The following is a 17,043-nucleotide window of genomic DNA, read 5'->3' on the forward strand; positions in this document are numbered from 1 at the left end:
ATTATACCGCGTTTTTTTTCAGGACAAGTTGGGCTTTCATTTGGTGGTAAATGATAATGGAAATCTCCTGATTTTTTATTATTATCAAAGGAAAACTGCCGCAAAATGTGAAAAAACACCATTTTTTTTTTTTTTTAAATTTAGCTCTAGATTTCTTGCTGCTACCATAAACTTCCACCAAAGAACAACCTAAAATAATTTCTTCTCCTGGCGATCGCAGCAATGCGTATGTAAGTTGTTGCTTGTACCCATAGCACAGCCCAGAAACAATAGTGCGCGTTTTGTTTTTATTTATCCTGCCACTGACATGGATATGAATTTAAAAATTAAAAAATAAAAAAAAAAATACTGACCCGGACCTTGACCCAAACATCAACCCTGGCAGTGACCTAGATCTAACCTTTATCAAAAACCTCTAGGGGTGTTTTAAATTTTTTATTTTTTTTGTTATTATTTTTACTATTATTATTAATAATAATTTGTATTTATTTATTTTTTTACACACACTTGGTTTTTTTTTTCTCTCTGAAAGGACAGATAGAGCTACGACGTAGCTCTTTCCTCCATTCAGAGAGTAAAAACACTTGGTGGGCTTCACAGTGACTGTTCAGAGGCTATCACAGCGATCAGGTGACCTGGAATTGGGAGTTCCAGGTCCTAATCATTAGAACAGGATCCAAGACCTTCAGTGAGACCCTGGTCTCTGCTGGGAGTGTGCCATGTGGCACGATCCCAGCACAAATACAGGTACGCAAATTAGCGGCCCCACGGGAAAAAGCCCAGTGCGGTGATGCTGCATACAGTCAGCGTAAGGGGGCTAAGGTATTAATGTTGGTGTAAATGATCTGGATCCTGGGCAGGCAGCTTCTACACCCCCCAGAGGATCTCCACAGTCTCCCCAGCTTTAAAATAGAGTTGAATAATAAAAATAAAAAAGCACTTGACACCCCTACTAAATTCTCCCATATCTGGGCCTGCTGGACTCACTTCATAACTACCCCTACATACCAGTCCCTTATGGACCAACCTACAGTTGCAAGAAACAGTATGTGAACCTCTTGGGATTACATGGAGTTTTGCATGAATTGGGCATAAAATGTGCTCTGAACGTCATCTAAGTCACAACAATAGAAGAACACAGTCTGCTGAACATAATACTACACAAACATTAGATGTTGCCATGGTTTAATTGCACATAACATGTAAACATTCACAGTGCAGGGAGGAAAAAGTATGTGAGGCCCTAGCTTAATGACTTCTCCCAGAGCTAATTGGAGCCAGGAGTGAGCCAACCTTGACTCCAATCAGTGTGATGATATTGGATGTGTTGCTGACAGCTGTCCTGCCCTTAAAAAACACACACCCGTTTTGGGTTTACTGGTTTCAAGAAGCACTGTCTGATGTGAACCATGCCTCGCAGAAAAGAGCTCTCAGAAGACCTACGATCAAGAATTGTTGACTTGCATGAAGCTGGAAAGGGTTACAAAAGTATCTCCAAAAGCCTTGATGTTCATGTGTCCACGGTAAGACAGACTGTCTACAAGTGGAGAAAGTTTAGCACTGTTGCTACTCTCCCTAGGCGTGGTCGTCCTGTAAAAATGACTGCAAGAGCACAGCGCAGAATGCTGCATGAGGTAAAGAAGAATCCCAGAGTGTCAGCTAAAGACCTATAGAAATCTCTGGCACATGCTAACATTTTTGTTGACACATCTACAATAAGGAAAACATTAAACAAGAATGGAGTACATGGGAGGACACCACGGAGGAAGCCATTGCTGTCCAAAAAGAATATTGCAGCACGTTTGAAGTTTGCAAAAGAGCACCTGGATGTTCCACAGCACTACTGGCAAAATATACTGTGGACAGATGAAACCAAGATTGAGTTGTTTGGGAAGAGCACACAACACTATGTGTGGAGAAAAAAAGGCACAGCACACCAACATCAAAACCTCATCCCCACTGTAAAACATGGCGGAGGGAGCATCATGGTTTGGGGCTGCTTTGCTGCCTCAGGGCCTGGACGGATTGTTGTCATTGATGGGAAAATTAATTCCAGAGTTTATCAAGACATTTTGCAGGAAAACGTACGACCATCTGTCCGCCAACTGAAGCTCTGCAGAGGATGGGTGATGCAACAGGACAATGACCCAAAGCATACAAGTAATTCAACAAAACAATGGCTGCAACAGTACAGAATACGCCTTCTGGAGTGGCCCAGTCAGAGTCCTGACCTCAACCCGATTGAAATGCTGTGGCATGACCTTAAGAGAGCGATTCACACCAGACATCCCAAGAATATTGCTACACTGAAACAGTTTTGTGAAGAGGAGTGGTCCAAAATGACTCCAGATCATTGTGCAGGTCTGATCTGCAACTACAGGAAATGTTTGGTTGAGGTTATTGCTGCCAAAGGAGGGTCAACCGGTTATTAAGTCCAAAGGTTCACATACTTTTTCCTCCCTGCACTGTGAATGTTTACATGTTATGTGCAATTAAACCATGGCAACATCTAATGTTTGTGTAGTATTATGTTCAGCAGACTGTGTTCTTCTATTGTTGTGACTTAGATGACATTCAGAGCACATTTTATGCCCAATTCATGTAAAACTCCACGTAATCCCAAGGGGTTCACATACTTTTTCTTGCAACTGTACCTGATTTAAATTGAACTCTCCGGTGGGTGCTACTCCATTACACTAGATCATATGGTAGGCAACCTTCTTCCCTTCAGGGTTTTATCCCCTTACTTGACCTGGGTAATAGCCTAATGCTTAAACTCACCCACGTAAGACCCTTGGTATTGATGATAATACAAACCCCGCTTGTTCACCCCCCCCCCTTTTTTTTTTTCTCTCCCCCTTCTTTTTCTCTCTTCTTTCCTTCTTGTTACACGCTCAGATAGCTTTTTGATACCTCTCAAGAGAACATTAGGCATGTTAATAACCTACTTTCTCTACTTGCACCAGCGGCTCTCACGACGATTTAAGTTTGTTTACAGACACCTCCATTCCCGTAAGACTCTGGCCTCGTCTTCAGCACTTGTGCCGCATCTACCGTCCCTCCCGTTACAGCTCCGCAGTGAGAATTGCACACATAGGAGGTTCAGTGCGGTTGCATTCCCGACCACATTACTGGAACGCCTGAGTATTACAAACCTTACCCTGTCGTTGATTAGTACAATAACGTTGCATATATTTCTTTTGCAAGAGTCTTCTTGCTTTTTCATGGTATGCATTGCCAAATGTCGTATCTTAGTATCATTTGCAATTCTTCTGTATCATTATGTACTTCGTCAATAAATGTTTTTTTGGAAAAAAAAAAAATAAATAAAAAAATTACAAAACCCATCACTTTAGGGCTCCATGTACACTGCAACTGATAAACTCACGTTTAGGAGCTGTTCGGCGTTTTTTTCAGCAGCCCCTGAACTCCCCCTAATGTTTTCCTATGTGTCCGTGTACACATCGTCCTTTACAGGCAGTTGAGTTTACAGTCGTTTTTTTGAACGCAGAAAACTTGCGTTCAGCAGTTGATTTTTATCAGCGTTTCAAAACGCTAGTAAACACGTATAAACGCAGCTAACGGCATTTATAGGTATTTACATTTGAAATTGTTTTTTAACTCTTCCATTTCCAGATGCTGTCCAGAGCCTTTTTCATCATGAAAAATGCATGCAAAGCGTTTTCCTGGTACTCAAATGGACCCGGTACTCAAATGGACCCGGTACTCAAATGGACCCGGTACTCAAATGGACCCAGTACACCATACTTTGAGGTTTTGCATAAAAAACTATGTTAGACACGGCTGCAATAATTTCTGCACAGAAATGAGCCAGAACATCCAAACACCACAATAAAAAAAAAAGCTAATCTCAACACATACTGCTCTCTCTGCTTCTGCTCTCTCTATTTCTCTCAAAATGTCTGAAAAATAGTAAATTTTTTACTGTTTTTCAGTGCATTCTGGGCATTTTAGAAGGTCTCCTGAGGTTATCTTTAACCACCTCCCGCCCGCCATATAGTAATATGACGGGCGCAAGGTGGTTCTCTCGTTCTAGGAGGACGTCATATTATGTCCTCCCATTCTCACTGTGCATGGGCGGCTCAGGGAGTGCGCAGCGCGGTGATCGGCGGTGCGCTGTGTCCCTCAGACACAGCGGATCACCGATAACGGAAAGAGCTGGAGATGTCGGCTCCGTCATGTGATCAGCTGTGTCCAATCACAGCTGATCACATGTAAACAGGGAAATGCCGGTTATAGCATTTCTCTCCTCTCGAGCTGTGACGCTGACAGAGGAGAGGAGAGCCGGTAATCAGCTTTCCGTGGAGGGGACATGTACACTGATCATCAGGGCACTGATGATCAGTGTAGCCCCAGCAGTGCCACCTGTCAGTGCTCATCAGTGCCTCGTGCCAGTGCCCATCAGTGCCACATATCAGTGCACATCAATGCCACATATCAGTGTCTACCAGTGCACATCAATGCCACATATCAGTGCCCATCTGAGCTGCCTTTCAGTGTCACCCATCAGTGCCAGTCAGTGCCACCTATCAATGCCAATCAGTGCCGCCTATCAGTGCTGCCAATCAGTGCCGCCTAACAGTGCCATATATCAGTGCTGCCTTTCAGTGCCAATCAGTGATGCCTGTCAATACACATCAGTGCCACCTACCAGTGCCGCCTCATTAGTGCCCATCAGTGCCACCTATCAGTGCAGCCTATCAGTGCCCATCACTGCACCCTCATTAGCGCACATCAGTGAAGGAGAAAAATCACTTATTTACAAAATTTTATAACAAAAACTAAGAAAAAACATTTTTTTCCAAAATTTTCAGTGGTTTTTGGTTTGTTTAAGAAAAAATAAAAAACCCAGAGGTGATTAAATACCACCAAAAGAAAACTCTTGTCACAAAAAAATGATAAAAATGTCATATGGGTACAGTGTTGTTTGACTGCGCAATTGTCATTCAAAGTGCGACAGCGCTGTAAGCTGGAAATTGGCCTGGGCAGGAAGGGGGTATAAGTGCCCTGTAGGCGAGGGGTTAAAAAACGCTTCTAAACGCAAACGCGCATATTCACGTTATGCAAACACGGCTAAACAGACGTTTTTTAACCTATGTTTTTCAGCAGTCAGTTTCCATCGTTCAGAAGTGTCCCGTGTACATGGGGCCTCATTCTCTCTTTAATTGGATATAATAGATCCTTCCCACATGTCTCCCCATGGCGTAATACATCCTCCTCACCTCAGGCTCTCCTCGTGCTCTCCCATTGTGTAGTAAAGGCGGCTGAGTTTGAGGAAGGCGGCTCTGTTGTCATTCCGGAGTTTGGTTGTTGGCTTGAGGTCCTGGATGGCCTTGTTCAGATCTCCAATTCTGAGATAACACTCAGACCTCAGCTCCCGAACACTGGGATCCCAAGGAGAAAACTAAAAATTCAAGATAAATAAAAACTTCAGTGGTAGTACTGTAGAACATTAAAAATCACAAGCTATATACTGTAAATTTAATACATGAAAAATAAAATTAAAAAAAATACTTAAAATGTAGAAATCAGTCCTGATATGTGTGCAGAGAACATACGGCGACATACATGAATGACATGGATGGAAACAAATACAAATGAATACAGGAAGGGCTCGTTTACACCGTGTCTAATGCGCCATTTTGAGGCAACTTTGTTAAAGCACTCTGAATGCCAATCAAAGCATCCGTTATTAAGTAAAATGATAAACTTACAGTCTAGTTTACACATTATGTACGCTTCAAAAATGATACCCCATGTCGCTTTCTTGGTGCTTCAAAGCATCTCCAAAGCCTCCATAGAAGTCTATGACAAAGCTAGCTCCCAGCACCTGAAACTTTTGAGAGGCATTTATGCAGCGTTAGCTTCACTTTGTTTTGCAGGTATTGCGGGTATGAGATATCACAGGATGCACTGGGAAACCAACACGCAAACCGGAAAGACATCAGCAGCAGTCACTTTTGGATCACATATGTATATATTCTGGGAGGGTCTGGTGCAGTTATCCCATCCGGTGTGCAGCAGAGCAACTAGCAGATGGCACGAGTGGTGTGCAACATGGGAATGCTATAGCGGAAGGTGAGTCTCAACTGGAGAGAGAGGACTGAGTGTCAGAGGATCAGCAGAGCTGGAGGACCAGAGCACAAGAAACTAGCAGATGTCACACTTGGTGCCCAGCATAGGAGCAAAATAGTGGAAGGTAAGCAGGAACCATAGAAAGAGGAGGATGAGCAAAGCCGGGGGTTACTAAAGAGCCGGGGATCTGCTGGGCGAGGGTACTAAAGAGCCGGGGATCTGCTGGGCGAGGGTACTAAAGAGCCGGGGATCTGCTGGGCGAGGGTACTAAAGAGCCGGGGATCTGCTGGGCGAGGGTACTAAAGAGCCGGGGATCTGCTGGGCGAGGGTACTAAAGAGCCGGGGATCTGCTGGGCGAGGGTACTAAAGAGCCGGGGATCTGCTGGGCGAGGGTACTAAAGAGCCGGGGATCTGCTGGGCGAGGGTACTAAAGAGCCGGGGATCTGCTGGGCGAGGGTACTAAAGAGCCGGGGATCTGCTGGGCGAGGGTACTAAAGAGCCGGGGATCTGCTGGGCGAGAGTACTAAAGAGCCGGGGATCTGCTGGGCGAGGGTACTAAAGAGCCGGGGATCTGCTGGACGAGGGTACTAAAGAGCCGGGGATCTGCTGGACGAGGGTACTAAAGAGCCGGGGATCTGCTGGACGAGGGTACTAAAGAGCCGGGGATCTGCCGGGCGAGGGTACTAAAGAGCCGGGGATCTGCCGGGCGAGGGTACTAAAGAGCCGGGGATCTGCCGGGCGAGGGTACTAAAGAGCCGGGGATCTGCCGGGCGAGGGTACTAAAGAGCCGGGGATCTGCCGGGCGAGGGTACTAAAGAGCCGGGGATCTGCTGGGCGAGGGTACTAAAGAGCCGGGGATCTGCTGGGCGAGGGTACTAAAGAGCCGGGGATCTGCTGGGCGAGGGTACTAAAGAGCCGGGGATCTGCTGGGCGAGGGTACTAAAGAGCCGGGGATCTGCTGGGCGAGGGTACTAAAGAGCCGGGGATCTGCTGGACGAAGGCACTAATGAGCTGGGGATCTGCTGGACGAAGGCACTAATGAGCTGGGGATCTGCTGGGCGAAGGCACTAATGAGCTGGGGATCTGCTGGGCGAGGGTACTAAAGAGCCGGGGATCTGCTGGACGAGGGTAATAATGAACACACACACTTTGCCAACCTATATTAAAGCTTAAAAAAAGTACTACAGAAGCATCAAAAAAGCATGTTGAAGCAGTAGATGCAAATGAGCCCTAAGAATAATGTAGCAGCAAAGCATGGCAAGAGAGCAGACTTGTACTCTCAGCAGTTTACAGCATAATAAAATAAAATAATAGAATTAATAAAAAAAATAATAAAAATCAGTCAAGATAAAAGCTGTATCTTAACAAGAACAATGTAACCATAACAGAAACAGACACACAGCACTCCAACACCATTGTGTACAACCCCATATTATAATTAACCCCTCGCCCTCCAGAGGATCCCCCCCCCCCCCTTCCTGACCAGGCCATTTTTTGCGATACGGCGCTGCGTTACTTTAACTGACAATTGCGCAGTCATGCAATACTGTATGCTAATGAAATTTATGTCCTTTTTTTTCCTACATATGGAGCTTCGGTGGTATTTGATCTCCTGTGCGTTTATTTTTTGTGCTATAAACAAATAATGACTGACAATTTTGAAAAAAAACAAAAAAACGAAAAACAAAACAATATTTTTGACTTTTTGCTATTAAACATATCCAGTAAAATAAAAAAAAAAAAAAAAAAAAAAAATTACATCATAAATTTAGGCCAAAATGTATTCTGCTCCGTGTCTTTGCTATAAAAAAAAAAATCCCAATACGTGTAAATTAAATTGGTTTACGTGAGAGTTATAGCTGGCTCCTCCCATCTTTTATGATAGGCTTGCATTAGATAAAGAAGCACAATGATCCAGTATTGGATCAGGGAAGCACAGTGGCAAAATGGTTAGCACTTCCGCCTGGAAGTACTAGGGTTCGAATCCCACCCACGGCACCACCTGCCTGGAGTTTGCATGTTCTCCCTGTGCCTGCGTGGGTTTCCTCCGGGTACTCCGGTTTCCTCCCACTCTCCAAAGACATGCTGGTAGGTTAACTGGCTCCTGTCTAAATTGTCCCTAGTATGTGTATGTATGAATGTGGGTTAGGGACCTTAGACTGTACGCCCCTTGAGGGTTAGGGACCTTAGACTGTACGGCCCTTGAGGGTTAGGGACCTTAGATTGTACACCCCTTGAGCGTTAGGGACCTTAGATCGTACACCCCTTGAGCGTTAGGGACCTTAGATCGTGCGCCCCTTGAGGGTTAGGGACCTTAGATCGTGCGCCCCTTGAGGGTTAGGGACCTTAGATTGTACGCCCCTTGAGGGTTAGGGACCTTAGATTGTACACCCCTTGAGGGTTAGGGACCTTAGATTGTACGCCCCTTGAGGGTTAGGGACCTTAGATTGTACGCCCCTTGAGGGTTAGGGACCTTAGATTGTACGCCCCTTGGGGGTTAGGGACCTTAGATTGTACGCCCCTTGAGGGTTAGGGACCTTAGATTGTACGCCCCTTGGGGGTTAGGGACCTTAGATTGTACGCCCCTTGAGGGTTAGGGACCTTAGATTGTACGCCCCTTGAGGGTTAGGGACCTTAGATTGTACGCCCCTTGAGGGTTAGGGACGTTAGATTGTACGCCCCTTGAGGGTTAGGGACCTTAGATTGTACGCCCCTTGAGGGTTAGGGACCTTAGATTGTACCCCCCTTGAGGGTTAGGGACCTTAGATTGTACGCCCCTTGAGGGTTAGGGACCTTAGATTGTACGCCCCTTGAGGGTTAGGGACGTTAGATTGTACCCCCCTTGAGGGTTAGGGACCTTAGATTGTACCCCCCTTGAGGGTTAGGGACCTTAGATTGTACGCCCCTTGAGGGTTAGGGACCTTAGATTGTACGCCCCTTGAGGGTTAGGGACCTTAGATTGTACCCCCCTTGAGGGTTAGGGACCTTAGATTGTACTCCCCTTGAGGGTTAGGGACCTTAGATTGTACGCCCCTTGAGGGTTAGGGACGTTAGATTGTACGCCCCTTGAGGGTTAGGGACCTTAGATTGTACGCCCCTTGAGGGTTAGGGACCTTAGATTGTACACCCCTTGAGGGTTAGGGACCTTAGATTGTACACCCCTTGAGGGTTAGGGACCTTAGATTGTACGCCCCTTGAGGGTTAGGGACCTTAGATTGTACACCCCTTGAGGGTTAGGGACCTTAGATTGTACACCCCTTGAGGGTTAGGGACCTTAGATTGTACGCCCTTGATGGCGTTATAGAAGTACCTGTAATACATAATTTACATCTCTGGATCTAAAATAAAGTTTGTCTTTAAAATTGAAAAAGCTTTATTTAAAAATGTCTTTAGCAAGCAGGAACAGAGGGACCCGGGAAGGTAAAATATAAGCTGCAGCATTTAAATTCAGCCTCCTGTGTCCATTCCTCTCACCGTATAGAGAATCAGAGCCGTCCCCCTCTATGTCTAGTGAGCGGGGGGGGGGGGGGGGGGGGTGACATAGGAAAAAGCCAAGCTAAATCAAGAAGCGGCGGAGTGATCTACCAACCAGCAAGCAGAGGTGTGTAGCACAATGACTGCCAGAAATACAAATCCAGGCAGTGCGGGTAAATTAGGAGGTTGGCACAAGCGACAGACGCCGTCCGCTCATTACCTCAATCACTTTCTCTAGCAAGCCGATTGCTTCCCCATAATCCTCTCTGTCGTAGGCTGCCCATGCCTCTTCCCGCCTCTCCTGCACCTCTCTCACTCGATCCAGCTGGTTCTTTGCTTCCTCATTGGTTGGGCTGCTAAGCAACTGTTGGGAAAAGGCAAAAAAAAAAAAAAAATCATTTGTACAGCTGAATTAAAAGAGAACATTGTTATTAGGAGAGAAGGGAAAATTATTATTGATGCTTCCTGAGCTCCACCTGCCAGAAGAAAAATAAATTTCATATCTGTAAGAGGTACAAAGTACAAAGTTTATAAAACAAAGAAAAAGTAAAAAATTTCTTATGCATCTCAGAGAAAAGACATTTACATATGACTATGACTGAAATCATTAACAGCAACCAATCCGTGACATCACCGACACTTCATATTCATGAGAACATAGCTCGTCCAATCACTAGAGACCAGTGACATCACCGACACTTCATATTCATGAGAACACAGCCCGTCCAATTACTAGAGACCTGTGACATCACCGACACTTCATATTCACGACTGACACGTCATATTCATGGCAATACAGCCCATCCAATCACTAAGGACCAGTGACCTTACCCACACCTCATATTCATGAGAACACAGCCCGTCCAATCACTAGAGACCAGTGATCGCCCCGACACTTCATATTCATGAGAATACAGCCCGCCCAACCACTAGAGACCAGTGGCATCACTGACACTTCATATTCATGAGAACATAGCCCATCCAATCACTAGAGACCAGTGACATCACCGACACTTCATATTCATGAGAACACAGCCCGTCCAATCACCAGAGACCAGTGACATCACCGACACTTCATATTCATGAGAACATAGCTCGTCCAATCACAAGAGACCAGTGACCTCACCAACACTTCATATTCATGAGAACACAGCCCATCCAATCACTAGAGACCAGTGACATCACCGACACTTCATATTCATGAGAACACAGCCCGTCCAATCACCAGAGACCAGTGACATCACCGACACTTCATATTCATGAGAACATAGCTCGTCCAATCACAAGAGACCAGTGACCTCACCAACACTTCATATTCATGAGAACACAGCCCATCCAATCACTAGAGACCAGTGACAGCACCAACACTTTATATTCATGAGAACATAGCACGTCCAATCACTAGAGACCAGTGATCGCCCCGACACTTCATATTCATGAGTACACAGCCCGCCCAACCACTAGAGACAAGTGACATCACCGACACTTCATATTCATGAGTACACAGCCCATCCAATCACTAGAGACCAGTGACATCACTGAGACTTCATATTCATGAGAACACAGCTGGTCCAATCACTAAGGACCAGTGACATCACCGACACTTCATATTGATGAGAACACAGCCTGTCCAATCACTAGAGACCAGTGACATCACCGACACTTCATATTGATGAGAACACAGCCTGTCCAATCATTAGAGACCAGTGACATCACATTGATGAGAACACAGCCTGTCCAATCACTAGAGACCAGTGACATCACCAACACTTCATATTCATGAGAACACAGCCCATCCAATCACTAGAGACCAGTGACATCACGGACACTTCCTATTCCTGGAAATAAAGCCCGTCCAATCACTAAAGACCAGTGACATCACCGACACTTCATATTGATGAGAACACAGCCCGTCCAATCACTAGAGACCAGTGACATCACCGACACTTCATATTCATCTGACACTTCATATTCATGAGTACACAACCTGTCCAATCACTAGAGAACAGTGACATCACTGACACTTCATATTCATGAGAACATAGCTAGTCCAATCACTAGAGACCAGTGACATCACCGAGACTTCATACTCACCACAGCCCGGAAATCCTCCTCAGCATCCTGTGTGTCCCCTTGCTTCAGAAGGATGTTTCCTCTCTGGAGTCTGGCCTGGTGACAATATACAGGAAGAAGATGTAAAAACATATCAAAGTTTGCAGACCGCCTGCCTGCAATGTACTACGGACGAGCGGGACGTATGGGCACATGTGTGTTCCCACCTGCAGACTCCCTCTGTGTAGTTTGTCAGCAGGTCCCGGTCAACGATTCATGGCAGGGACCTGCTGATCGGTTGTGTCCAATCACAGCCCACAGCCCTCTGTTGACAATCAACACAGGGCTCTGTACAGAAGAAACAATCTCTGAAATTCATGCAGGAAGAAGAAAAAAAGATATTTTTAGAAAAAAGCAGCACATAATACACATATTAACACTTGTTAGACCCACACTTAATCCCTTGATTACAAGAGATGTTAACCCCTTCCCAGCCAGTGTCATTAGTACAGTGACCATGTATAGTATGATCACTGATCATTGTATTAGTGTCACTGGTGATATCAGTGACAGGCAGTTCCCACCTAGTGCCAGATTGCCCGCAGCACTACCACAGTCCCACTATAACAAGTCGCTGATAACGCTTGTTAGTATAAAAAAATTTAAAATTCCACTATATAATATATAAATATATATATATATATATATATATATATATATATATATATACACATATATACATACATATATACACACCATAGTTTGTAGATGCTATAACTTTCACACAAACCAATCATTATACACTTATTGGGATTTTTCTTTTTTTTTTTACCAAAGACATGTAGCACAATACATTTTGGCCTAAATTTATGAATACATTTGAATTTATGCTATAGAACAGAAAGTAAAAAATATATATATTTCTTTTAGAAAACTTTTGGGGATTTTTTTTCCCATTAATAAAGTAAAAAATGAAAAACCCAGTGGTGATCAAATACCACCAAAAGAATGCTCTATTTGTGTGAAGAAGAAAAAAAAAAAGGAGATACAATTGTGCTCAAAAGTTTGCCTCCCCTGGCAGAAATTGTGAAATTTTGGCATTGATATTGAAAATATGACTGATCGTGCCAAAAAATGCTCTTTTATTGAAGGATGATGATCATAGGAAGCCATTTATTATCAAATAGTTGTTTGGCTCCTTTTTAAATCCTAATGATAACAGAAAACACCCAAATGGCCCGGATCAGAAGTTTCCACCCCCTGGATCAGAAGTCTCCGCCCCCTGGAATGTTCGGCCTTGGTGCAGTCACACGAGGTGACACACACGGGTTACAATGCCAATTAGAGATTAATGTCCCATATCTGTGGCTTTTTAAATTGCAATTAGTGTCAGTGTATAAATAGTCAATGAGTTTGTTAGCACTTACGTGGAAGCACTGACTAGGCTAGATACTGAGCCATGGGGAGCAGAAAAGAACTGTCAAAAGTCCTGCGTAACAAGGTAATGGAACTTTATAAAGATGGAAAAGGACATAAAAAGATGTAGCTAATCAAATCTGACTCTCTCCTCAGAAAAAAAGGTTTTGGATGGAGCTCCAGTTTAACAGTCCTTTATAGTGACTCACACGTAGCACTGGGCAGACCGTTACATCAGGAACAAACCTGATCTTCAATACCTGTACACTATGGGCGACATTTACGAAAATGGGAGAGTGCAAAATCTGGTGCAGCTCTGCAGAGAAACAAATCAGCTTCCAGGTTTTATTGTCAAAGCTTAACCACATCAGTACCGGGCACTTACACCCCCTTCCTGCCCAGGCCAATTTTCAGCTTTCAGCGTTGTTGCACTTTGAATGACAATTGCGCGGTCATACAACACTGTACCTGAAATTTTTATCATTTTTTTCACACAAATGTGGTATACAATCACAACTGAGCTTTATTTTTTTGCTAAATAAAACAAAAAACACCTGAAACATTTGAAAAAAAAGCACTTTTCTTCATTTTCTGTTATAAAATTTTGCAAACAAATAACATTTCTGCATAAATTTAGGTCCCAATGTATTCTGCTACATTTCTTTGGTGAAAATAATACTAATAATTGAATTTGTATTTTTTTTTCAAATGTTTCTATTATTTGTTATTAAATTTTTTCACCATTTCATTTTTCAGCACACTGTGACCAAAGCAATACGTTACCATAGTAACATTGAACTACTCTGGGCAAGTGATCAGGATTTTTTTTTTTTAAAAACACATTATGATTGCTAATACCGATGTATTTCATGGATATTTGCAATCATTGTTACTGAATGAAACTGATTCATTCAGTCTTTTGTTGTGATTAGCTGTGATTGGGCAAAGCTGATCACATGATACAGATGGGCTGCGATTGGCCCTGTCTGTGTCATGTGACTACCTTGACCAGTCATAGCCAACAACATAATTGTATACAATGGATGGGCATGACAGGAAGCCATCCATTGTATACAATTGACATGTGATCTGCTGTGATTGGTCACAGCGGTCACATGACACTGGCAACGGGCCGGTGTAGTAATATGCCATTGGCTGTGTCCCGCGGACACAACCGGTGACAGATCGAGCCACTGCGGCTCGTTTTGACAGGACGTCATATTGCACCCAGTCACAACGTCGAGTGTCCCGCTTGGCCGTCAATCTGCTATAGGCTGGGCGGGAAGGTGTTAATTGAACAAGCTGAAGTTAGAAGCTGATTGGCTACCATGCACAGCTGTACCAGATTCTGAGTGCTTCAGTTTTTGCAAATTTCCCACACAATGTATCTTTGTTGAGGCAGGAATTAGATTCAATAACTTACAGCCAGGAAGTCTGGCTTCAGGTCGATGGCTTTGCTGAGATCTGGAAGAGCAGATTTGAACTTTCCCATCGCCAAATAGACGGTGGCCCGTTTGTAATACGTCAGGTAATTTTTGGGGTCTCCATCTGCAAAATAAGGCATTACAGTGAGCCATCGTGTCCACACAGAGGGAATTGTGAGGCCCGACTACTACTCCCTGCAGTGTAATCACATATGTAGTCTTGCTTTTAAAAGTTAAAGTTCGCCTTTTTGTGAAAAAAGAAAAGGTGAGCCAGCACCCTACGCCACCACCCTACGCCACCACCCTACGCCACCACCCTACGCCACCACCCTACGCCAACACCCTACGCCAACACCCTACGCCAACACCCTACGCCAACACCCTACGCCAACACCCAACGCCACCACCCTACGCCACCACCCTATGCCAACACCCTACGCCAACACCCTACGCCAACACCCAACGCCACCACCCTACGCCACCACCCTACGCCACCTCCCAACGCCAGCTCCCAACGCCAGCACCCTACGCCACCACCCTACGCCACCACCCTACGCCAACAGCCCTTCAGAACCTTCTTAACACAGAGAAACCCTTGAAAAAAAAACTATCCAGTCTCAAAGAGAGCAGCATGAAGGTGATTGAGAAGAATGCTCCATACATGCGTCCTCATTGGGGAAAATCTCCCCTTACAGAGAGCAAAAAAGATCAATGGTGTCAGAGGGAACTTATCTGTGAGGCAGTAACTGCTCATTGCTCAAGGAACCCCCAGCACCCTCCGGAGGAACGGTAGGGTTCCATGGAACCCTGGTTGAGGAAGGATGTTCCCCACACTTGTGGTCATTGAGAAGAATTACTACCTTACAGATCGTCAAATAGACGGTGGCCCGTTTGTAATAAGTCAGGTAATTATTGGGGTCTCCATCTGCAAAATAAGGCATTAGTGAGCCATCGTGTCCACACAGAGGGAATTGTGAGGCCTGACTACTACTCTCTGCAGTGTAATCACATATATAGTCTAGCTTTTGAAAGTTAAAGTTCACCTTTTCATGAAAAAAGAAAAGGCGAGCCAACACCCTACACCAACACCCTACATCAACAGACCTTCTGAACCTTTTTAACACAGAGGAACCCTTGAGAAAAAACTATCCAGTCTCCAATAGAGCAGCATAATGGTGAGTGAGAAGAATGCTCCATACATGCGTGCTCATTGGGGAAAATCTCCCCTTACAGAGAGCAAAAAAGATCAACGGTGTCAGAGGGAACTTATCTGAGAGGCAGTAACTGCTCATTGCTTAAGGAACCCCCAGCAACCTCCGGAGGAACGGTTCCATGGAACCCTGGTTGAGGAAGGATGCTCCTCACACTTGTGGTCAGTGGGAAGAATTACTACCTTACAGATACTGTAGCTAAAAAGACCAACGGTGTTAGTGGACACTGAGCTGAGAAGCAGAAATTGCTCGAGGAACCCAGAGCAAGCTTCAGTTGCTTAAGAAGCCTCAGTTGAGAAAAGCTACCCTACACCCTCCTGTAATAAAGACCAGTCAATGCTGCTCTCTCTCTCCTTGTGCAAGGTCACTGGTCTTCTCTCCGCTCCCTCCTGTAATAAAGACCAGTAACTGCTGCTCTTTCTCCTTGTGCAAGGTCACTGGTCTTCTCTCTGCCCCCTCCTGTAATAAAGACCAGTCACTGCTGCTCTCTCTCCTTGTGCAATGCGATTGGTCTTCTCTCTGCCCCCTCCTGTAATAAAGACCAGTCACTGCTGCTCTCTCTCCTTGTGCAATGCGATTGGTCTTCTCTCCGCCCCCCTCCTGTAATAAAGACCAGTCACTGCTGCTCTCTCTCCTTGTGCAAGGTCATTGGTCTTCTCTCTGCCCCCTCCTGTAATAAAGACCAGTAACTGCTGCTCTCTCTAATTGTGCAAGCTGACTGGTCTTCTCTCCGTCTTCTCCTGTATAGAAGACTGGTCACTGCTGCTCTCTCTCCTTGTGCAAGGTGACTGGTCTTCTCTCTGCCATCTCCAGTAATAAAGACCAGTAACTGCTGCTGTCTCTAATTGTACAAGGTGACTGGTCTTCTCTCTGCCCCCTTCTATATTAAAGACTGGTCACTGCTGCTCTCTCTCCTTGTGCAGGGTGACTGGTCTTGTCTCCAATCCCTTCATGTAGTGGTTGAAGCTGCTGGGCCCCTCCCACAGCTCTGATCTCTGAACAGGCTATGTACAGAACAGCAATAATGTCATTGCTGCTTTTACAAGGTAATATATGTTCTTGTAAAGGCAAATCACAAAGTGGATTTTTATCCTATGTGACTATTGGGGAAGTAGTACTGATCATGGAGAACACCCTACGCCCGGAGCGGTAAGTTTTATGTATAGCAGTACAGTGGCTAAATGGTTAGCACTTCCACCTGGCAGTACTAGGGTCACTGGTTCGAATCCCAACCACGGCACCACATGCCTGGACTTTGCATGTTCTCCCTGTGCCTGCACAGGTTTCCTCCCACACTCCAAAGACAAGCTGGTAGGTTAACTGGCTCCTGTCTAAATTGTCCCTAGTATGTGTATGTATGAATGTGAGTT

At 44.9% G+C, this 17,043-nt stretch overlaps 1 protein-coding gene across 2 annotated transcripts in view; it reads right to left on the minus strand.

Moving 5' to 3' along the window:
- LOC149452800 (dnaJ homolog subfamily C member 3-like) overlaps positions 1–17,043 on the minus strand; it is a 42,255-nt gene that overhangs the window by 17,384 nt on the left and 7,828 nt on the right. For both annotated transcript variants that reach the window (XM_089688949.1, XM_089688950.1), the window contains exons 4-7: positions 14,462–14,586; positions 11,665–11,739; positions 9,791–9,934; positions 5,244–5,425 (exon numbers count right to left, since the gene is read on the minus strand). In XM_089688949.1, coding sequence (XP_089545075.1) covers positions 5,244–5,425; positions 9,791–9,934; positions 11,665–11,739; positions 14,462–14,586 — 526 coding nt within the window. The remainder of the gene's footprint in view (positions 1–5,243; positions 5,426–9,790; positions 9,935–11,664; positions 11,740–14,461; positions 14,587–17,043) is intronic.

The sequence above is a fragment of the Staurois parvus genome, unplaced genomic scaffold, assembly GCF_062004578.1.
Source record: "Staurois parvus isolate SC_StPar_1 unplaced genomic scaffold, SC_StPar_1.0 ptg000463l, whole genome shotgun sequence".
Lineage (NCBI taxonomy): Eukaryota > Metazoa > Chordata > Amphibia > Anura > Ranidae > Staurois > Staurois parvus.